Below are 24,149 nucleotides of genomic sequence, written 5' to 3'. Positions count from 1 at the left end.
CCAACCACAAAGGGGGACAAATGATTGCAGGAGAACTCAACTAGTTACACAACGCCTTTGAATTAACTTTTCCAAGGAGATCTTGCAGGCGCTGGTGCGATTTGATTTATAATGTGTTTCTGAAGTGGCTGCATTCCATTTCTGTTTACTATCCCAGACCAGACATCCACCAGGTCCCCACAGGACTGGCTGGAGGATCCGTTCTGCACTCGCAAATTAGTATTTGCTGTCATGGGAGTGACAGATATGGCAACTTCTTGCAATATCTTTGGGAGCTCTTACTGTATTAAGTTTATGCAGCATTGTGGGCCAGGGATATGCTAGTTCAAACTGGATTCTCCGGAGACCAACAGAGAAAGGAAGGATTTTTGGATAAATTGCCTGGACCATCTCAGGGTTTCTCTTCTGTGGGACCCAGCAAACAGAGTCCCCTTCTGTCCACGGGTGGGGGGCGGCAATCCTGCCTGGGAAGGGTTGGAAGGACTTGGCTAGGCAGTCTGCCTTACTGGAGATTTTATAGTATAGGCAGGCAACCGTGCAGTCGGGAAAAAACCTGGTCAGGAAGGAGAGAGATACAGGCCTTCCTCCACCTAGGAGGGGTCCCGGCAGAGGAGCCAGGAGTCTAGAGTGACTGCCTTTGGTGTCCCACAGAGGGGAAATACAGGTGCAGTTCCCTGACCTGTGACAATGGGGCCAAAGGATGACTTGGCCGGAAGCCTCACATATTGGGGGGAGGGATAGCTCAGTGGTTTGAGCATTGACCTGTTAAACCCAGGGTTGTGAGTTTAATCCTTGAGGGGGCCACTTAGGGATCTGGGGTAAAAATCTGTCCGGGGATTGGTCCTGCTTTGAGCAGAGGATTGGACTAGATGACCTCCTGAGGTCCCTCCCAACCCTGATATTCTATGATTGAGCAGTGCAATGTTACACTGCCCCAGGAGCAGAACAGGAAGTAGATTGTGATTCAAAAAGTGAAACTGATCCCCAGTTCTTTGCTAGTCACATACCAGTGACCACTCCCCATGGGAAGACTGCAGAAGCCACTTTCCATCAGCCCATGGTGCAGGTAGCTAGGGCAGTAAAGGGGGCACCTTACACCCTTGCTGGATCATGGAAAAGTGGGTCTGTATGTGGCCCCTATTTGGGGCCCACTGAATGGTGGCCCTTCCTTTTGTTGTCTCTGCTAGACCTATGAAATCAGAGAGTACACAGAGGCCTGGGCCTTAGCAACGTTGCTTTTCATCAGTTGTTTAGCGGAGGTTGCTGGTCATGTTCATCATGGTTTTCAGCTGAATGTTGGTGGGCACTTGAGGATTTCCCATGTCTTTCCCTTCAGAAGGGAAAATGGGAAGTGACTTTCGTCAGGGTGGAGATGAGCAGGTCACATGATGACCGGCACCAGCAGCACAGCTGACTTGGAAGGGACCTTCCCAGGACATTTAAAATAGAGCGTCCAAGCGTCAGAGCAGGGTTAATCTTTGCCACCATAATGGGAAGGGAAGTCTTCTCTTGGAACAGAAAAGATTGAGCTGGGGTTATTTTTCCACTATACTCAGCAATCATAATCGTTCCAGCCCTGCAGGCTAGGCAATAGGATGACATTAGAGATACAAGATGTCTTTTATTTTAACATCTTTTATTGTTGGGGAGAGAGACCAACAGAACTTGGTCCAATAAAACCTATTCCCTCACTCACCTTGTCCCTCTAATATCCTGGGACCAATATGGCTATCACAACACTGCATATAATAAGATGATATTGACAACTTGGATATGTCTCTGTATTACATGTGTGCGTACCCGTGCAATGCATGTTATTTAACTATGTTGTTAGTAAAACTGAAAGTATTATAAACATTTCACGAACTTTGCACTTATTATCAGCTATATTGAATAGTCCACAAGGGTTCCAGTCAGGGATGAGGGCCCCATTTTGCTTAGGTGTAGCAGAGAGATGATCGGTACTCAGACTTCAGGTCCTTTTGCACTTAACTCCACTGAGGCTGTGAATCTAGACTGGTTAGTTTCACTTCCTGCCTCTGGTCCATTTCACGCTCTCTCATTCTCAAGGACTATCACAACGCTGTTGGGACTGCATCACCTTTGTTTACGCCCAAATGAACCTGGTTTTATTTTTAAATGTCCCTTCGTATTTGGTTCTCCAAAACTCCTGTTTCTGTTTGATGGAATCTTAACAGTTTGGCCTAAACACTTCAACGCCGTCCCTTTAAGTACTTTACAAGCGGAATACTAAGCTATTCAGTGTGTGCGAGAGGCTGGGAATGGACTGTGATGGAGTGTGGTGCGGTGCATGTGCTTTCCCCATTACACTTAGATGCCGTGTGGGATGCTGGAGTGATGGGAACGATCTAGTAAGAAACACCAGCTGTCAGCTCAATATTCGGTCAGCTCTGCTTTGACGTGAGCCGTCCTGACAGCACAGACCAATGTCCTTCCTATTCCACTCTAACCAGGGTTTCTTTTTGCGGTGAAAGAGGAAGCAATACTTGCTTTTCTGCCTTTAGAGAAGATTTCCTGCTCTGAAAAATCCCCAGCGAAACTCTGCTGACGCCAGCATTTCGGCCACCTACTCGCACGGGCATGAGCTGCTTTCCTCGCAGCGGGGAGTGACAACGCAAGCCATTTTTTACTCTTTGCTTTCCAGGATCACTGTATGTGATTATCTGGACCATCTGGCTAAAGTGAGGAGCTGTCCTGCTAGACCAAAGGGATTCATTGTGCTAGGGTGAGGGCAAGAAACAGCGCCCGGTGTTCAGAGAAACAAATTTCTTGGGACCCCAACACTTATGTGCTGGGCAGGGGAGGCTTCCGGCAACAGCTCCTGCCCCACTGCACGGAAAGGGGCAGCCAACCGTCTGTGTGACTGTGCTCCCTCCTTTCCTGGGGCCGCACCTAGGGTGGAGTCTGGGTAAATGTACATCCTCCTCCCCACACTGGGTGGGAATTCCCCAAGGACAGCCATGGTTGGCAGTGCTGGAGTCACAGAGAGCCAGACCCTGGGACGGTGTAAATTGCTCCATCACTACACCACTTGACCCTTGCTGAGGATCTGGCTTAGGGCCTCCCCACAGATAGCTGCCTGGCACAGGCAGGTCTCCAATGACTGGATGGTGCAGGTGATGGTACCTCATAATCACCTCTCTGGGCAGAGGGCAGACCGATCGATTTGCTCCTGGCCTGGAACTCTGTTTAGGAGCTTTTCTCATCCATTCCACCCACTGCATGGATCCTCCTTGGGCAGGCAGTGCCTTTTCCCCCTCTGTCTGCCCAAGTCCCCTGCTTACCCGCTCTGCCACATGCACATCAGCAGGAGGCCACATCCAGAGGTACTTACTTCTCCAGACTAGGAATTTAAACTGAAGTCCAGGTCAGCTGCATGAAGAGAAGGGAAGAATCAATGCATCTAAAAATAATCAGGATAGCTGCTAGGGGATGCATTTGGCCCTGGACTTTACTGTTTGTTGGGCTGCATTTATTTCAGATTAAGTGCTGAGTCTCTGGATAGGAAAATGAATATTGTTCTGTGGGACGACACAGTCTGGGCCTCTGCCAAAACGATCCTGGTTTCTAGTGTGTGTGGGGCGGGGGGAATAGACACGTTATTCCCCGTCTTATGCTGACTCATTAACTGCTGCTTTCTGCTCTTCTTGGAAGTGGCTGGTGCTGTGAATGTGTGAGTCAGCTCCCCTCCGTCTTCCGAAGTGCATTGAAAATGAAAAACATGCATTTGACTTTAAGGAGTTCTTCAGGAAATAAGAGCTCCCCTGCCCCCTTGGTGGGATCTCAAATATCTTATAACGGTTTTACCCAAGAAATCCCAGCTGTTGTGAATTCTCCCTGTGCCCTGGAGCTCCAGTGTACTCTTCTCACAACAGAGATTTATGTGTCTGGTGACTCTTAAAGAAACCTTTCAAGGATTTGGTCGAATCATATTCCCGCGGTCAATCCAGGTAGCAGCAGTGTCCAAGCCACATAGGTCTTTTCTCCAGCTTGACAGCAGATTAGGTATCTACTGAAAGCAGCTATTTTTATGTTGAACTGTTGCCATGATCTGTATTTCACAGCCCACATGAACCTGGTGACAGGTTTATTGTATTGCACTCACTTAACTCTGAGCCTGACCGTGTTGATCGGAAAGCAGCACGAGCCACCTATCCCAGCCCACCAGCCACTGTGAGAGGGGTCTGTCGAATCCACGTGTGGGCACGCAGCGTTTCCCCTTACGCTCAGAGGAGCCCTGTTCAAGATCCCAGTTACCTTCTTTTTAAAATACTTCTCGCTGTGCCGTCCAAGATTCGTAGCGATACCGTGCACTTACAGTGCGCATCCTATCAGAGGATCTCAGAGTGCTATAATTCTGGAAACACCCACACTCCCCCAGGTTTACAGATAACTGAAGCACAGAGAGAGGTAGCCAATGACTCATTTAAAAATCACAGAAGGAATCACTACAACCCTGGATCCCACTCCCCCGCTGTAACTACACGACCATGTTACTTCCCAGTGTGATTTAAGTCAGAGAAAGATTCAGACGTGATCTCTCATTCTGGCTATCTTCAGATGTTTCGTTTGGAAGGTAAACTGTTCAGCTGATATTCATGTGATACATTTTACCTTTGGCAGCTGTTAGAAACTTCTTAAACTTTGAGGCTGACCTGAAAAAGAAAAGAACAAATAGGTTTGGGCCGCTCTTTGCTTCTTGCTGAAGGGTAACTAATGCCTGAAAAGTTTTTGGGAGCGAGGGGGCAGGATTCTGCCTTAACTTTTTTTCCAGCCTTTAGAAATATCCAGCATGGCAAGTTTCATCTTCCCTGTTTTTCTGGAGATCTCCTTTTAGGGGATGCAGACATGGAATATCAGTTCAATCCAGCATTAATTAAAGGGATAGAATCATAGAATGTCAGGGTTGGAATAGACCTCAGGAGGTCATCTAATCCAACCCCCTGCTCAAAGCAGGACCAATCCCCAGACAGATTTTTGCCCCGGATCCCTAAATGGCCCCCTCAAGGATTGAGCCCCCAATCCTGGGTTTAGCAGGCCAATGCTCAAACCACTGAGCTAGCCCTCCCCCGCAATTCTCAAGCCAAAAGCTTTTCTGCACAAACATGTGGTAGGTGTTTGAGTTAAGTATTTATTTACAAAAATAGAGTTTTAAACTGTGTGACTACCATTCACTTCCCTCTTAAATCTATCCTATTTCACTTTCTTAGTATTTCTGCAGTCACAAATTCTCCAGTCATCCAGAGTCTTCCAGGAAAAACAGGACAGACAAGAGCTGCATTTGTAATGTAAAAATACCAAGAAAGCGCGGGGGGGAGGGGGGGTAATGCATCCAGGCCTTGTTCATGTGCAGTAAACAAACATTAAATTACACACGCCCAGTAGTTTTTCCTTTTTCTAGTTAACTTTAACTGTTATGGTCATGGTGACCTTTCTGTGTCAATGCCAGTCTTTTACATCAGAACCATCAAACAGGAAGATCGAATGGAAATTTTGTTTTTTTCCTTTTATGGCTCCCAGATTTTACCAGTTTCTAGTCTCTCTGGTCTGCCAGTGATGAGCAGCTTTGCCAAAGCAGTAAGGGTGAATTACAACATTGCTCAGATTTATTAAAGGTTCAGAGAATTATGTTTTCTGCCAAAACAAAAAAAACTTTCCAGCCTCCTGTAACATCTCTGTTTCCTTTTATGTTAATGGCACGTGGTTCGATTTGACTTGAGTTTTAGCATAAGAATTTGCTATACAATTTTTTGGTTTTGTTTTCAAAGAGCCCTAATCAGTTTAAACTGCAAACAGTTTGAAACGCCTCTCCAGTTGCTCTCACAATACTCGCGAGCCAGGTTTGTAAATCTAACCCAATGCCTCTGGAGAAGAATCTCTGGGTTGCCCACGATTGCATCTAGGCAGGAGTCCACTTTAACTGCTCGCTTGTTTTCACCATCTCTCATCTGCGTATAATTCTGCTGTCTGTGTAGAAGCTACTCACAATGGGACAGATCCCTCAGTCCTTACTCAGGCAAAACTCCCACAGTGGCATCGCAAGGTCAGACATGCTGTGTTTAGGGGGAATCACATTTATTCAGTGGTGCAAAATCTCCTTTACATGTTTTCAATGCCAATAATGCAAATATCATAAGCTCCTTGGGGCAGCGACCATCCTTGTTCTGTGTTTGTACAATGTCTAGAAGAGTAGGGCCAGGATCCATGACTGGGGCTCTGAGGTGCTGCTGCAGGACAGGTAATTTATAACAGGAAAGTGTCTGAGTCGGTAAAATACCCTTTGTGTCCTTGAGGAGAAATGCAAATATATCATCTCATCATTTGAGAGGTTAAGGACGCTTTGCTGTAATAAGAATAAAAATAAACAGTGAGACCCAGATGAAATCTACAAAGCCAGGGGATGACTTCACTGTAAATACAAGTCAGTGGATAGTGACCCCTATCGTGTGCAAGAGTTGTGAATCTATGGAGACTGGACGAGGGCCAAGGAATGAAGTCTTAGGTTCTTGCCAGCACTCCAGAGTCTGGGAGCTTTTAACAGACTATTTATCTTTGGAATTTGGGGGGATTTCCTCAGAATTAGACAGCTTTGAAAGTCAGCGCACCTTGTGTATTCTCATGTCATGGATTTGAACTCAGGCCAACAATCTGGCGGTAAACTCGTGACCTCCTAGAATCAAAGAAATCAGTGATGGAAACAATCTTCAGAGATCATCCCTCTGCCAAGGCAGCATTGTCTCCTCTGGTTAAGGTGACCAGACAAGTGTAAAAAATCAGGACAGGGGCTGGGGGGTAATAGGAGCCTATATAAGAAAAAGACCCCAAAATCGGGACTGTCCCTATAAAACCGGGACATCTGGTCACCCTACCTCTGGTGTTCCTTATTGAAGCTCACCTCTTCAGCAGTGCTGGCCAGCCAGAAATCCACTCAGCCAGATGTATTCCTGGTGTAACTCGGTTGGCTTCACTGCAGCTACACTAGCAGAGTATTTGGCTCACTGTGTTATAAGCCTTTTTAAAAGGAAGTGTGAGCCACATGAACAGTTTAAACCTTGCACAGTGCTGGTTTTGTGTAGGACCTACACAAAAAGTACTAATTTTGTTAATACCCCAGACTAGTTTTTAACATAAAATAATATCAGAAAGAGATTTGCTAAGAGACTGTTATAAAAAAAAAACAAAAACAGGAATTCCTGACAAGTATTTGATTCTCTTTCATTGAATCATTGTTAAAGATGTTATAATAGATCAGCTCACTCTAGCATTATCTATTTAATTAGCATTATTAATTCTCAATGATATTCCACAGGCCTGTTTTTTTTAAATGTTCTCGCTCTTTCAACCAGGGGGTTAGAAAAGGGCATGTTCCCAATATGAAAATACAATCTTACCACTGTAAATTGAAGCAATGGCTCAAAATATGTTGAACTGTAAAACCTCCAGTTTGTCCCCCATTGAAATCAGAGGCCAAATTCTCATTGGCTTTTAATAAGGGTGTGATTACGATCGTTTGACAACTATAATGCCACTTTTCGCTTTAATAATACCTTGCACGCACGCAGTGACTTTGACAGCCAGAGAGCTTTGCAAACAGGCACCAAACCTCACCACACTCCATTGATTCAGGCAAGTCTTATTACAGCCATTTTACAGATGGGGCACACAGTGTGAAAATGACTTGCTGCTGTTGTCATAGCAAATCAGTGGTAGAAGCAGGAATAAAACCCAGGAGTCCTGGCTCCCAGTCCTGTTGTCAACTTTAGCGAGCAAGTTCATGGCTTGGGGGGAGGGATAGCTCAGTGGTTTGAGCATTGGCCTGCTCAACCCAGGCTTGTGAGTTCAATCCTTGAGGGGGCCACTTGGGGATCTGGGGCAAAATCAGTACGTGGTCCTGCTAGTGAAGGCAGGGGGCTGGACTCAATGACCTTTCAAGGTCCCTTCCAGTTCTAGGAGATGGGATATCTCCATTAATTTCTTTTCTATTTACATTTGAAAGTACTGAAGGTTTAAAACAACAAAGTTCTGAATGTTATAGCTGTAACCAGGTCTGCAGAGCAAGGAACCTGTGCACGAGAAATAGTTTTGGGGTGTATTCCCCCTTTTCTCTCCCTTTGTTTCCTCCTGCAGAAAGACAACAAATATATGTGCAAAAAACCCTTCTCATCAGCACCATCACATTCAGGATGCAAAATCCAGACCTCCAATCAGAAAATTACAAACCTTAGGCTGCTCATAAATTTTAAAGCTTGAAGGAACCACTGTGGTCATCTAGTCTGACCGGGTGTATAACACAGGCCATAGACATTCACCCAGTAATTCCTACATCAAGACCAAAAGCTTGTTGGAGCTGCAGCATATGTTTTAGAGAGATCCAGTCTTGATTTAAAACATTTCAAGTGACCATCTCCCCCGGTGAGTTGTTCCAATGGTTGATTACCTTCCTCTTGAAAACGTGTGTCATGGCTTCATTCCGGTTTGAGTTTGTCTAGCTTCAGTTTGCAGCCACTGGATGTTGTTATGACTTTGCTGGAAGGATCAAAGAACCTTCTATCAGATCTCTTTTTCCCATGTAGGTACTTGCAGACTGTAACCAAGTCATCTCTTAACCTTTTTTTCCAAAACGAAGGAAATTAAGCTCCATACTTCTCTCACTGCACGGTATGTTTTAAATCCTTGAATCGTAGAGTTAATATTGTGTAAGTCTAGATCATCTAGTCAGACCTCCTATACCACAAGCCCTGAAATTTCATCCAGTTACCCTGGTCTTGAGCTCAGTAATTTGTGTTGTGTAAAGGGCCTCTTCCAGAAAGAGACTCACTCTTGATGTGAAGACATCAGGAGATGGAGAATTCCCCTCTTCCCTTGGTAGTTTGTTCCAATGGTTGATCATCCCCTCTGTTAACAATTTCTGCCTTATTTCTCTACTGAATTTGTCTGGCTTCAGCTTCCAGCCACTGGTTCTTGTTTGCCTTTTTAAAGATTAAAGATCCCTTCCGGGCCTGGTGTTTTCTCCTCGTGAAGGTACTTGTACGCAGTCATCAAGTCACCTTTCAGTCTTCTTTTTGATAAGCTAACCAGATTGAGGTCTTTTTAAGTCTCTCACTGTCAAACGTTTTCTCCAGCTCAGGACTCATTTTTGTGTCTCTTGTCTTCAATTTTTCAACATCCTTTTTAAAAGGTGGACACAAGGCGCAGTGTTCCAATATTGGTCTCGCCATCACCAGATACAGAGGTAAAATCACCACCCTGCACCTACTCACTCCTGCCCTGTTTATACATCCAAGGATCACATTATCCCTTTTGGCCCTAGCATGGCACTGGAAGCTCGTGTTGAGTTGTTTATCCACTATGACCCCAGATCCTTTTCAGTGTCACTGCTTTCCAGGATACAGTCCCCTGTTCTGCAGGATGGCTATGGCCGACATTCCTTGTTTTGAGATGTATAACTTTGAATTTGGTTGTATTAAAACACATTGTGTTTGACTGGGCCCTAGGTTCTAGATTGCTTAGTATGTTTACTCTGTCTTCATTGTTTATGTACCATTTCACCAATCTTTGTGCCGTCCATAAATTTATGTTTACTTCCAGATCGCTGATGAAAATGTTGACTAGCGTTGGGCCTAATACTGATCCCTGCAGAACCCCACTAAAAACACCCACATTCATTGATGATTCCCTAATTATAACCACATTTTTGAGATCTGTCAGTTAGCCAATTCTTATTCTATTTAACGTTTGCTATATTGATATTGGATAGTGCTAATATTGTAATCAGAATGTTGAGTAATACTAAGTCAAACACCTTAGCAGAGTCTAAGTATATTACATCTACACAATTACCTTTATCAAGCAAATTTGTAATCTTATCATAGAATGATATCAGGTTTGTTTGAGAAGACCTGTTTTGTATAAAACCATGTTGACTGGCATTAATTATATTCCTACCCTTTAATTCTTTATCAGTTGAATTCCATGTCAGCTTTTTTCATAATTTTGCCTGGGAGTGATGTCAGGCTAACTGACCTATAGTTACCCAGATTGTCCCACTTCACCTTTTTGAATATTGGCACAGCATTAGCAACCTTCCAGATTCTTGGAATGTCCCTGGTATTCTCAGATTTATTAAAAATGAACATCAGGGGGTCAGAGGTCTCCTCAGCCAGCTCTTTAAGGACTCTTGGGTGCAAGTTATCAAGGCCTATTATTTAAAAACATTTATCACTGGCAGATATTGTTTAACATCCTCCTTGATTACTAATGGACTTCATCGTCATCCTGTGACAGAAGCACAATGTCCTGCTTCTTTCCAAATACAGAACAAAAATATTTATTGAACACTTCTGCCTCTTCCTGTATCATTAACTATTTAGTGTCTCCATCTAGTAATGTATCTATACCATTTCTAGGAATTCTTTTGTTCCTAATATACTTACAAAACTCTCTTGTATTGCGCTGAGTGCCATATTTTTGCCCTCATGTCTTTAGCTTCCCTTGTCAGTTTTTAACACTTCATAATTTCTAATGTATATCAATTGCTATTTCCTCTTTTCCTCATTTGTGATATATATCCCATTTTATTTCTGATTGCTGTTTTCACTTTGCCACTGGGATGGGCATTTAGCCCAAGTTGTCTTCTTTCTTGATCATGGAATCATTTTTTTTGGCCAGCTAATGAACTCTATTTAAAGAACTCCCAATTTTCATTTACATTTTTCTGTCTAAATTTTTTCCTCCCAATTAATTTTACTCAGCTTTGGGAAATTAGCCCTTTTGAAACCCTAAGTATATACATTACTGGTAGGGACTGGTCTGTGTTTACCCATATTGAATGTAATCATGTCATGATCCCTGGTTTCTAGGCAACCACAAACTTCCAATCTGACGATTAATTTATCCGTGTCCATCATAATGAGATCCAAAATGGTTAGCTCATGTTGGATGCAGTAACTGAAGTTCCACATAACACAATTTTTCTTTCCACACATTCCAGACAGATACTTAAAGAGTAACTCATCCTTTGCGCTAGGGTGATCTGGTGGTCTGTAACAGATACATTCCTTGGCTTTATTAGTTAGCATATTGATCCATATGCATTCAAGATCCTGCAGTTCTGAGTTATCAATAACTCTAAACAGGTAGCGGCATCTTTAATGTAGAATGTGTACTTTACACTTTTACCCACTGTGTTCTTCCTACACAGGATATAACCAGAGATTTGTACCATTCCAGTCACGTCAATCATTCCACCAGGTTTTATTAATTCCAGTTCTATCAAATTTGTTCTCATCAATGAGAATTTCCAATTCCTCTTGCTTGTTACGCAGACTCCTGTCATTAGTATACAAGCAACTGAAACATTTCTTCACGTTCTGTGCCACAGTAGTTCAATTTATTCATGACACACTGAGCTTGAGTTTGTACCACATTTGCCTTCTAAGTAGCCTCCCCTAGCATTGCTAGTTTAGCATCCTCCTGACTGCTCCAACTAGTCTCCCAACGGAAAAGATTGCCCCACGCACACCTGTGAGATGCAGGCTGTCCCCTTTACCTCTCTCCCACTGGAATGTGGCTTAATGCGCCACAAAAACAAACCCTTCAGATTCACCCCACAGCCAGTGGTTCACCTTCAGTATTTTCTGCCTCGCCCACTCATGGAACCGGAAGGATCTCAGGGAAGACTGCCTGGACTTTCCTCTTCTTGAGCTCCCTTAAGTCTCGATAGTCTGTGTCATTTCCTGTGATTCCATCTCATTTGTTCCAGTGTATATCATCACAAGTGGAAATTTGCCAGACAGCTTCATAATCCTGCCCAGTCTTGCAGTTACATAATGTTCACTTTTACTGCCTGGAGATAGTACGCTATTCTATTGTCCTTATTTAGCCCAATCTTCTTCATACGGAGTTACTGATGACGATCGCGTGCCTTCTGAGGATGGTTGAAGAGCTTCTCTTGGTGGCTGCTTGCTTCATACCAAAAGGATGCCCATTTACTATGTCCCGGTAGCTTTCTGTCCCAGTCCTCGAAAGACAGGTTTCTCAGTAGTTGACTCGCTGAGTATCTGATATTGATTTGAGACGTCTAGCCGGGTTGAATTCCCCTCTTGGTCACAAATTATCAGTCTGCTTCTTCGGTTTCCACTCTCTCCTGTTCCTTTATCGCCAGTCCCTCCCCGTATGGTGTCTCTGGCGACAACTTCAGAATCTGGTTGTCCAAGAGTCTTTGTTTCCTCAGCTGCAGCACAGTGTTGAAATTTGCGCTTCCACACCACCTGTCTCCTCCAGTATGTTCACTAGTGTGCACTTCCCACACCAGAACTCTGTTCTGTCCTTTGGCAGAAAGGAACACACAGCCCATGTGAGACCAGTCACAGCGGTTGTTCCCTCGCCGCATGTCTGTTATGTGGTGCACAGCCATTCCTAACTGGAGGAAACCACACGCTCTTTCCAAACTCCTTATTAGCCACATCTGTTTGCCTCTCTTCTTATAGCTCTTCTCTGAACCCTCTCATTTTTCATCATGACCTCAGCCATTGTGCACGTTCTGTCTAGCTTAATTCCACCTCCTGTCACATTTGCTATTAATGCAGGCTACAAATTCCATAAGTACAGCAGTGGAATTTCCTGCCGTGAAGCCTCACAGGAGAGGGGGAAGAGTCGAGCTGCTGCCAGTCACCTGACGAGTTGCACAAAGACGAGTTGATGCCTGGAGCAGCGTAGAGGCAGCCATGGGGGCAGACCTGCAGCTGCTCTGGTTCCAAAATATACAAATCCCAATTAAGTTCATCCTGACAAGGAAAGCCGGTTCCTGCAGAGGGGAAAGCGTACCAGCCCCATTATTGTTATTTATAGAATCCTAGACTATCAGGGTTGGAAGGGAACTCAGGAGGTCATCTAGTCCAACCCCCTGCTCAAAGCAGGACCGATCCCCAATGAAATCATCCCAGTTATTACTCTGCAAGTGGGAGTAAAACCACCCAGACCAAAAGAATGTTTAAAATCTCTGGAAATAGCAACTTCCAGAGGCAATGTCTATACTAGGTGCATTGCTGGTACAGCTATACCAGTTTATTATGCCAGCAAATCACTCCTAGTGTAGGAACAACGTATACCAGGAAAACTGCCTTTTACCATTACAGCTTATTCCACCCCTTCCCCGCTACCCCGAGTGAATGAGCCATCCCAGGAAAAGCACAGTTTTGTGGTGCAGCTGTGTCTGCACTAGGGTCAGGGATCACACCCCAACACTCCTCTGTCCGACATAGGTAGGCTACAGAAGGCTGTAGTGTAGATCCGGGCTGAATGTTGGTGAGTCAGCCAGGAGCAGTCCACAGGTCTCTGCATCATAGTCAGTGTGGAGGCAGGGAGGGAGCTCCAGTTCAAAGGGTGCATCATTCTTTTAGTGATATTAAAGGTGTCAAGGGCTCAGATGTGCACATAGGGAGTTCCATGCACACACCTGCATGCAGCTCTCTGTCTTCTCCTTGCGCTGGTGTGTGGAATGTCCTCCCAATGAGAGGTGGTTGGGACTTTTTGAACTAAATGTTTTTTTGGCGGGGAGGTTGGGGAGGAGGAGTGTTGTTGAAACTAAAAATGCTTGCAGGAAAGGGCCGGTTTCAATGAATTGCCCCTTTTGAAAAAAACATGGAGAAAAAAGTTTCAAAATTGTTGTCGGTTGTGACAGTTTCGAACCAAAAAAGTTCCCATTTTGGTTCGAAACAACTTTTTGGTTTGGAATTTAAGTTAATTTATAGTTAAACAAAAAGGGAGGAATATTTTTTTTTTAAAGGTAGTAATCAAAACACCCCCACCCTTCACACTGATCCTCGTATAAAGAGGAGGGAATCCAACACATTCATGTCTGTCTCCTGATTTAACGTGAACCAAAATGCCAAAGCAGAAAATCAGTTAGGCTTTGCCCATAGTCAAAAAGTCTTTTGGAATATACAGTGTACTTGGACCAAGCAGAGTGCTCACAATATCTTCAGCCCAAAGCCAACAGGAGGGAAAGCTCCTTACCCTCCTTAGCAGTGTTCTGTTGTGTTCTTCCTCTTGGTTGACTCTCTGGAGGCCTGAGAGCTGAGGGCAGCACTCTTTCCTACATCTGCTGGTGATGCCTTGAAGTGGAGTGGTAAGCCAAAGATCTAACAGGGAAATCCCCTTAAGCAAACATGTTCCCAGAGAGGGACGGTGAGTTGGAGTCTGAAATTAACGACTTTGTTTTTCTCACCGGTACAGAACTGGAAGGATAAGATGAGTAAATCCCCTAGGGTTAATTTTCAAGTGTGGAAGGGATTAATCAACGGAAGGGAATTCAAAATGCTTGTCTCCCTCAGATGCGTTAACATCAAGAGGTGACTGAGCTGTAACGGAGCTTAGCTTGGCGAGCAGAAGGCATGCGGACTAGGGAAGCACCATCCGGGGGCAACAGCATGTTTATTTGCTGGCTTGGGCTCCCTGTCAAACTTCTACTGAGGCCTGTGTGCTGTGGAAAGTCAGATTAAATTGTCCCCAGGGTCCCTCGTGGCCTTCAGATCTATAAATGGGAGTTAGATCTGGCCTGTGGCTGCAGCCTCTAGACAGAGCTGTCTAAAAGTATCAGGTATGCGCCAAAGTCCTTGTAGCATTGGGACTTTAGATGGTGAACTCTTCACGGCAAGAATTGTATCATCGTACGTGCACCCAGCACAGTGGAGTCTCACACCTGACTGGGCCACTGGTGCTACCATGATAAAAATAATAATACGTAAAACCCCAATCCTGCACTTAGTGCCATGCCAACAGGCCCACTTTCCGCTTAGAGCTGCTGGGGGGGTGGAGGCACAAATTGTTCACATCCTTCCTGTGTCACGCTCCCGCTAGTGTTCGCAAGCAGGCATTCCATTCACTGACGCTTGCTCTATTCAGCTGCCATTCACTACAGGAAGTTCCTGTTCTGTTTTGCTGTTTTCCCGCTGTTCTGTTTTGCTGTTTCTATCATTCTATGGCTCCGAGACATGGACTGTTTAAAGAGAAAATGGGTCGTGCCTGACATATCTATCGATTTCGGTTAAAATATCGGATACGAGAAATCAATAAAAGGGGAATCACGAAATGCCTGGGTTGCGCTTTTATTTTTATTTACTTTGTTTTATTTTATTTCTGCTTGGGCCCTTTAGCAGTAAAGTTACCAATGCTAATTGTGTGCTCTTCCGCTGCCTTGGGAGTAGATGCTTTGAGACCAGATAAAAAGTCTTGAGCTCTACTGATGGAAAATGCGATGGAAACGCCAGGTATTCTTATTGTCATCTTCAAATTTGCACACTTCTGTTACTGAGGAATTTATTTCCTCTATCCAGTCCCAACTAATTACTTCCTTTTACTCCTTATGAGTGAAGTTCAGTCGGGAAAAGTCAGCTTCTGCTAAACCGAAGGCCCAATTCCACACATCCTGTGCCGCTCCAGAGTTTCCTTTTTTAATAAAGCATATGGAATGGGAAGTATTTTGAACAAGGCCATAAGAAAAACAGCAACAACCAATTAACGAGTTAGTGCTACATATCGTGGCCAAGCCCAACGATTAGGCAGTTACCAAGGAAAATTCCTTAGCTAATTGCATAATGTTCCTCAGAACTGGCAGGATTGTAGCATTCCCTGTTGTAAATATAAGGAACGGTGCAAATGCTGCAGAAACATTATCTGTTTGTGGAAGGCCTTGTTCTCTCTGGTACATCAGTCACTGTCATCATGATGATCATAGAAAACAAACAAAAATCCCAGGAACAATTCTTCCACCTCCGTTATTACAAGTATGCAGTACATGAAGCTAAATCCTGCCACGAACAAGCCCCCAGGTCAGACCGAGTCCTTTTCACCCCACAAGTAGGCAGTTCTCACAATGGGTTGAAATCCAGGACGTGTCATACTGACTCTTCCAAAAATAATCTTGTGGCTCTTCTGGTCATTGTAGGATAAGCAAGTTGCAGGCTGTAGCTCTGTGTGTGTCTTACCAGTCAGTTGCCGCTTGGGAAGGAATGTCCAATGACGTATGTGGCAGTATTGGCTTGACCCCTCTGAAGTCTTCAGTGATTCATGCCCTGCATGCGTACTTCTGCACTATGTGTCAGGAGAAGGGGCTTGCCCATTGACATTCTTGGCTGAGACAAACAGTAACAGTGCAGCCTTTCAACTGGCAGTTTTCACTGGGAGTTTTGGGTGCACAAGGAATGCAGGAGAACGTCTGTAGGCTCCATGTGGTGTTGGTCAATATGAAAATATTGATCTGTGGGGTTTTTATAATTCCCTTTCTGTTGGATTTTTTCCCTCTTTTCTTTCTTTTCTGTTTATCCCAAAGATCACAGACCTCCCTGCGTCTGTGCTTCACCATCCAGGATTTGAACATATGGTTCTTATTTGATAACGCCAAACATTTCCAGCAAGGCTAGCAAGTGGAATTCTGTCCCAAGCTCCGGCACAATAAACCATTGGAGCTTCTTCACAGATTTAGCATTTGCATCTGTCTGTACGGAATGCGTCTCTCTTTGTGGCATGCGTGCTTCAGGTGTTCGGTTTGCAAAGGCGAGTTTCACATAGTGTAGACACGCAAGCCGTCATTGGGAGGGCTGGCACGTCTGGCACAGACAATCATTAGAAGCTGATTGATATCGGTGTTTACATAACATGCTTGCGGGGGGAGTGGGGGAGATGAATCTTTCAGCTGAGCCTCCTTGAAATGAAAAGCACTTTATAGCTTCAGTGGTCCCAACGATGGGGCTGGTTCAATACATAAAATCTACAGACCAAGGTAGGCGACACACAGCCTTTAATACAATTATTTAGAGCCGTCTGAACTGAAATGGCTGGGGCAGAAGACAAATTTGGCATGGTACCACATGGAAAATTACGGCCTGGGGATTCGTACAAGAATTGTAAGGTGGATAAAAGGACTGGCTAAAGGGGAGAAGGCAACAGGATGTGTGTAAAGGGGAACTCTCTGGATCTCTAGTGGAGTTCAAGGATTGGTCTTGGGGGCAATCTTATTCAATGTTTTTATTAATGCTCTTTTCACAGAGAGTAGGCGTTCACTAGTGAAATTTGCTGATGATACAAAGTTGGGAAGGCGTCATCCATACAGAGGTGGATGGAAATATTATGCAGGAAGATCAGGATGATCTTGAAGACTGGAGTGTCAGAATGGCATGAAATTCAGTAGTACAAAGTGCAAGGGCCTGCCCTTAGGATGGGGGTTGATCCTAAGATGACTCGGAGCCACCCATGTGATGTGGCTGTGACAAAGGCAATGTATCCAGTGAGCAGGGCCGGCTCCAGGGTTTTTGCTGCCCCAAGCAGAGGCAATTCGGCGGCAGGTCCTTCCCTCCGAGAGGGACTGAGGGACCCGCCGCCGAAAAGCTGGACATGCCGCCCCTTTCCGTTGGCCGCCCCAAGCACCTGCTTGCTGTGCTGGTGCCTGGAGCCAGCCCTGCCTGTGAGGCATTTCCAGTAGAGAGAGAGAGGTATTAATGCCATTGTACCAGGCTCTGGTAAGACCTCATCTGGAATACCGTCTACAGTTTTGGACAGCCATGTTCAAGAAAGATGAATTGAACCTGTAACGGTTGCAGAGAAGAGCTACTAGGATGAGCCGGGGGCGGAGGGTCTGTCTGATGAGAGGAGACTGGAGGAGGTTGGCTTGTTGAGCCTAGCAAAAAGAAAGCTGAGAAGGGGATCCAGTTGTGCTCTATAAACACACCAGATCAGTGGTTCTCAAACTTTTTTTTTCACGGACCACTTGAAAATTGCTGAGGGTCTCGGCGGACCGCTTAAGGCTCTTTCCGAATGTTGTTTGTACCGTTAGCTAACTATTGTAAAACACTTTGGATGAAAGCTCTCTATAAAAAAAACACAATAAGAATTAACGTTTTTTTGTTCTACAAATAAAAGCACACAACTCATATTTTAATAGCAGTAGTCTTAACTTTCGAATGCGATGGATGTGCCCTCTTTCCCCCGCTGCAGCAGCCCCCAGGCTGAGGTTGGGAAGAAGGGGGGGGGGGGTCTCTTCCCCACCACAGGGCTGAGGCTGGGAAGGAGGGCTGTCTCTTCCCGGCAGCCGCAGCCCTGGAGCTGGGGAAAGTCGCCTCTTTCTCTGGCCGCCGCAGCCCTGCACATCCCAAATTCCTTCCACCCCCTCTTCTCACCTCACTGCCCCCTCCCACCTACCTCCTATTCCCCCCAAGGCCACCACCTCACCTCACATGTGCGTCTTCTCCAGGGTCCAGGCACCTAATTCGTGGAGCCATGTCTGTGCAGCTCCACTAATTAGGTGGGTGGCCCTTTGTTGTCTTGTGTGCGGCCGCCCAGGCGCGCACCTTAGAGGGAACTATCCGCTGACCACCTGAATGGAGCTCGCGGAGCACAATTTGAGAACCTCTGCACTTGGGTATAAACACCAGGAGGGTGAAGAGCTATTTAAGCTAAAGGACAATGCTGCACAAGAACAAATGGTATAAACTGGCCATGAGCAAATTAAGGCTGGAAATTAAAAGGAAGTTTCTAAGAGGGGTGAGGTTCTGGAACAGACAACTTAATGAATTTTGAGAGTGCAAATGTATGAGTGTGATCGTATGACGGGGTTGCTTGTGACAGTAAAGGGCAACCCTGGGGCTCAGTTACGGTTTGTCTCATGTTCCTTAAAGCTCATGCCTCAGGGCTTCAGCTGGTCACCTGCAGGGGTCAGGAAGGGATTTTTGTCCCCCAGTGTATTCTGGGAGATTTTTTTGGTCTCTTTCCTCTGAAGCATCAGAGATGGCCACAGTTGGAGATGGGACATTGGACGGGTGGGCCAAGGCTCTGAGGTGACACCATGCATTCTCTCTCTCAGGCGCTTGGCTGGTTCTTTCACATATATTCAGGGTTGAACTGATCGCCATGTGTGGGGTCGGGGAAGGAATTTTCCCCCGGGTCAGACTGGCAGCGACCTTGGGGGTTTTCATCTTCCTCTGCAGCATGTGGATGCGGGTCACTTATCAGGGTATATATCACTTGATCACTTGATCATTTTCCTGCATTTGCGGGATCCTCAAGAACTGGTGAGCCTCGGACCCTCCCATTCTTTGTCTGCGGCACATCATAGTCAAGTCTCCTGTGAGCTGTTATGCTTTGATCTCATTCTGGTGATTGGGTTTAGTGTGCGGGTGCTGGGTGTGAGACACGGGAAGTCAGACTAGATGATCTGGCGGTGCCTTCTGGCCTTAAACGCTGACTCTAAATAAGCCCGTGGCTCGTTGTGCTAGCTGGTTGTGCGCTCTTGAATCCCGGTCCCTTGTGCTGCCCGTGTTGCGGCACTGAGGGGATGCAGTTACTGGTTTGTCCCTCATAGAAGAGAAAAGCCAGGGTTCCCCTGTGATGAATCTAAAGCAGGGTTCTCTGCTGGGGCGGCCGGATGCAGACGGGACCCTGCAGTTCTCCCTAGTGACTCGGCTGCCGTTTGTTCCAGACCTGGTATTGGCAGGAGCTGGCCTGGATTCCGAGCTGTTCTGGAACTGACAGCTGGCTATCCTGCGCTAACGGGTGAAACGAAAGGGCCTCAAGTTCCCTTGCAGACCAGCTGCTATCCCAGCCTGTGCAAATATCTGAACGGATACTTATGCCTGCTGTGTTTGGGTTTTTTTTCGCTTACAGAACACACTGGAGCAGTGCAGCGTCTGTGCCAAACCCATCATGGAGAGGATCCTGCGCGCCACGGGGAAAGCCTACCACCCCCACTGCTTCACCTGTGTGATGTGCCACCGCAGCCTGGATGGCATCCCCTTCACTGTGGATGCCGGAGGGAACATTCACTGCATCGAGGATTTCCACAAGTATGGCTTTTCCTGGCCCTGGAGGCCTAAAATCTCTTCTCATGTTACCTAGGCAGGATCTTGAATTGCTGTAAATTCTTCCTGCAATTCCCCAGAGGACAGGGAGCCGGCAAGCACACCCTCCGGCATGCCAGCTTAATTGACTGGGGGTGGTTGTGTGGATTTGTCTTACATCCGTCTCCCTGCCAGGGAGGGTTGTCTCCGGGCTCACAGATCTTCTTTAACATGTTATGTTCCCCACTTGCCCTATGTGCGGACTGCATGATGTAGGCATTTCATGTTCCTAGCTACCCCCCTGCACTTCCTTACCCCCCCTCCTTATCCTTCCTTCCCCAGCCTCCTACTGCCACTTAGCTGTTGCCTTGAAGCCAAGGTTCCCACCCTGTGCTCAGCACCCTGCTCATAGCCCGCAGAGCACAGCAGGGTTTGCTGCCTCCTCTGTTTGACAGTGCCCAGTCAACCTGTGGAACTCCTTGCCTGAGGAGGTTGTGAAGGCTAGGACTATAACAGCGTTTAAAAGCGATCTAGATACATTCATGGAGGTTAAGTCCATTAATGGCTATTAGCCAGGATGGGTAAGGAATGGTGTCCCTCGCCTCTGTTTATGTTCTTATGTTTCCATCTGCTAGTTAGCCTTTCAAGGAGCTAGAAAAACATTCCTAATCATAATTTGTAGTAAAATATCTATTTAAAGTGCACTGCAATCCACGACTGGAGGTAGCTTCTGTCGCTCCCCCCCCCATCCCTTCCCTTATCACAGCTGATCTGAGAAAGACAGATAAGTAGATATAATCAAAGCACAAATGTTTCCCCAGCTTGGAAGAGACAGGCACGGTACACCCCTCAATTAAAAGAGGAAATCAATACTAACTAATGTGGGTTTACATCTCAAGCACTTATCTTTTAATTTCTAAGGGGGCAGACTTAATTAGAGACTCGTGACATCAGTGTGTGGGCCTGGAAGCTCAGAGCAGCAGACTTACCTGACAAAAGGAATCGCAGCCGCCATATGGGAGAATGTTAAACTCCGGCAGGAAATGCTCCCTGACGCTCAGACACATCTGTGTAATTGGCAGCTGCAGAGGCCACTGTGTGTTACCTCTCCCTCTGTGTGCGTCCCAGCAAGAATCCAGCGAAATGGCCCAGTGGGTGAAATTCACCCTTGTGCAGAGGGCCAGCAGAAAGCCAAGGCAGTGGAACTACATTATGTCCCACTTACACTCCCTATGCCACGTGTCGATATATGTGGGATGTTCCTCCTCCTTGAGAGGGATTGACATCCTTTAGGAAGAACTAAGTACCTTCCGGCTTGAAGGGCTAAATGGTGACTCGGCCTCATACTGCTCCTCAACCCCTGGGTGAATTTCACTCTCCGAGAATAGACAGCATAAGGAAAGGACCTGTATTGGTTGGGTACGAGGCTGGGAGAAGATCCAGGGGATTGCAGATGACCTAGTTGGGCTACTGAGTCCATCTACAACCAGTGCAGAGTCTGTATCCGGAAGTATATTTGGCAGTTCTTTCACCCAGTTTTAGCTGATGCGAGTAATGAAACTTCCATCGCTTCTCTTGGGTCGCTGCTTCACAGCCTAATATGTTGAATTATTAAGAAAATGTATCCAATGTTCTCAGTTTCTCTTTGTTTAATTTTACCTCCCTGTATCGCCCTACAGGATTCCTTCCCACAATGTTCCCACCTTTCAAATACTTTCAAAGCACCTACATGTCCTTAGGGTAGAGAGTGAGTGAGAAGAAGCATTCAGGATGTATTGACAGCTATGGAGGCATGAAACAAATAGAAGGCAATTGTGGATGCAAAAAATATAGTCAGTAAACCTAAACACTGGACACAAAACTGGGGGAGGGAGACAAAAGAAATTCACAAACATTTTCAAAAATGTTGTAAACATCTTCCTGGTCAAAAATCTTTGCAAAAAAAACACTAGTTTTGAAAAATTCTACGGAATGTTTTCCTGAAATTTTTTCATTTCTGGAAAATTTCAGGTTTTCTTTTTTCACAGTTTTCATTCTTTTTTCCTTTTTGCCACTGAAAAAGGGGGGGAAAGAGGGTGGGAGGAGAGAAAAATAAAAATTGTGTTTGTTTTTCACTTTGTGTCAGAAAGAAAATTAGTGAAAGTTTTTTTAGGGGGGAAAAATCCATTTTTTAAGTGAAAAAAGTTTAAAAAATGAATTCCAACCGGCTCTATTGGCCGTTTGAAACTGCTATTGGGGTTCTTATCCTGAAAGGTGAGGAGCAAATGGAAACTGTGAAATCCACATGCAAGACATGATTGGCTAGACGCTGCCCTAAGAAACACATGCAGCTCCCACTGAATTCAATGGGAGTCATTTCTCTGTCTCTGCGGAAAAAAATTGGCCCATGCTGTTTTGCCTCTGGTGACCTAGATAGAGAAACATTCAAGCATTTTTAAGCAGCACATTTTAGCTGAATTGCACAAGAAAGTGCCTGAATCCCCACATTATTAACTGTGATTACAGCTACGGTCATATCACGATCCATTTAAATTCTCTTTCGGAGCAATCAGCAAAGGTGCTGTTTAATTCATGTCTGCGTAGCTGCAATCTAACAAAACGCCTTGCATCTGCTGCCAACGAAATGAATCCTTTTCTTTATTCCTACTACAGCTAAGATGTTTTTTAATTGAGTTAATTCTAGGGTGGTTTGTATAAAAGGCTGGGTGGCAGAGTCACTGTTTCCTAGATATTTTACAAGAGAAGAATCTTTGATCTCTTCATATTCTGGCACTTGCCAGGAGCATTGCCCATTGACCCTAATTCTAAGCTTCTTAGCTGTTAGCCAGTGTATGTTCTTAGGGATAGGTTTTCAGAAGGGTGGCCTCCTATTTTGTGGGGAGAATTTGCATCCAAGGCATTTTCACCTTGACTGCCAGATTGCGGATGCAAATCAAGTAGTTGAGAGAGAGAACCAGTCAGATATGCTCTAGCAGTTCTCTTGGCGGTGCACAGATTGAGCCGAGCTAAAACTAACATCCTGTGGGTGTAGTGGGAGCCAGATGCTTGAGGATTTTAAAACAAGACTGGATAAAACCCAAGAAAATTATACTGCAGAGAACAATCCCGCAGTGGCAGGATCTAAGGCTGTATCCTACGTGGTCCATCTCTAGTTTCTAGTGTCTTGATATTTTTCAATAGCGACAGGTGGGGCAAATCCTGCTAACTTCATTCATAAGAGGAATTCCACTGATTTAAATGGTGTTATATTAGGCATATGAAACCAGCTCACTCTGGGGCTTGCACTTGGATACCGCAATGATGAGCAACGTCATTGAGAGATTGTTTAATAAATGAGTAAGACGAGCGGAATATGATTCTCAGGCCTCTGCCATTGTTCTGTAGGAACTCATAAGCATCCCTGAATGTTTCCTTTTCAAGGGGGCAACTCTGCTTGCAGAGATGTGTGTTGTGCCACGGTTTCCTGTAGGGTTCGAAGTTTCTAATGTAGCATATGAAGAACATGGCTGTGCACTTGGGGTTTGACTGGAACCATCTTTGCTTTTCAAGGAAATTTGCACCGCGATGTTCCGTGTGTAAGGAGCCCATTATGCCTGCCCCGGGTCAAGAGGAGACCGTACGCATTGTGGCATTAGATCGTGACTTCCATGTCCAGTGCTACCGGTGTGAGGTCAGTATTCCCGCTGCTGGCAAGGGAAGAAAGCAAAGATTGGGTTCACTGTATTGACAGAAATGACCTTCTCTTACATCAATAATGAGCACATTCCTGTTATCACACTGGTTCTGCGTTAAACCTTACTTCATTGACTTCAGCAGAAGTGACTCCTGATTTACACATAGACGGTGCAAATAATAGGAGAATCAGGCCTTCGGTATATACCGGCTTCATTGTGTTAGCAAGACACTACGACTCAATCGTTGGAGCTGAATATTTGAGAATATGGTCATTCGTTATCTGGACACAAATGTTGCTCCTATTTGTTTTATTAAAATCAACTCTAATGCATGTTGCAATGTGAGCAAGATTATATAAGTGGGTTAAAAAAAGATGAAGTTAATAATTAGCTGGAAAATCAACATACAGCTTGTGGTTGAAAAATTTGAATTGGCTTATAAACATGGTCATTCTCATTCACGTGTGGCCCTTGCTGAGCTACGTTTCTGGTACATGTGATTTTGATAAGAATCTGAAACGGAGCAAAAATCACCTTGACGCATGTTGCATATTGAACCTCCGAGAATTCTGCAGTACAGCTGTTCCCCCTGGGATAAACTCCAGCCAGATGTTGGGACAAGACG

At 45.3% G+C, this 24,149-nt stretch overlaps 1 protein-coding gene across 20 annotated transcripts in view; it reads left to right on the top strand.

Annotated features, from left to right (window-relative positions):
* LPP (LIM domain containing preferred translocation partner in lipoma) overlaps positions 1–24,149 on the top strand; it is a 438,751-nt gene that overhangs the window by 402,650 nt on the left and 11,952 nt on the right. For all 20 annotated transcript variants that reach the window (XR_010590535.1, XM_065557534.1, XM_065557541.1 and 17 more), the window contains 2 exons: positions 19,678–19,856; positions 23,400–23,520. Coding sequence is in view for 19 of the 20 variants with exons in the window: in XM_065557534.1 (XP_065413606.1) it covers positions 19,678–19,856; positions 23,400–23,520 (300 nt within the window). In the remaining variant the exon portion in view is untranslated. The remainder of the gene's footprint in view (positions 1–19,677; positions 19,857–23,399; positions 23,521–24,149) is intronic.

Source organism: Chrysemys picta, chromosome 9 (genome assembly GCF_011386835.1).
Source record: "Chrysemys picta bellii isolate R12L10 chromosome 9, ASM1138683v2, whole genome shotgun sequence".
Taxonomy (NCBI): domain Eukaryota; kingdom Metazoa; phylum Chordata; order Testudines; family Emydidae; genus Chrysemys; species Chrysemys picta.
This window is presented reverse-complemented; position numbering and strand designations above follow the sequence as displayed.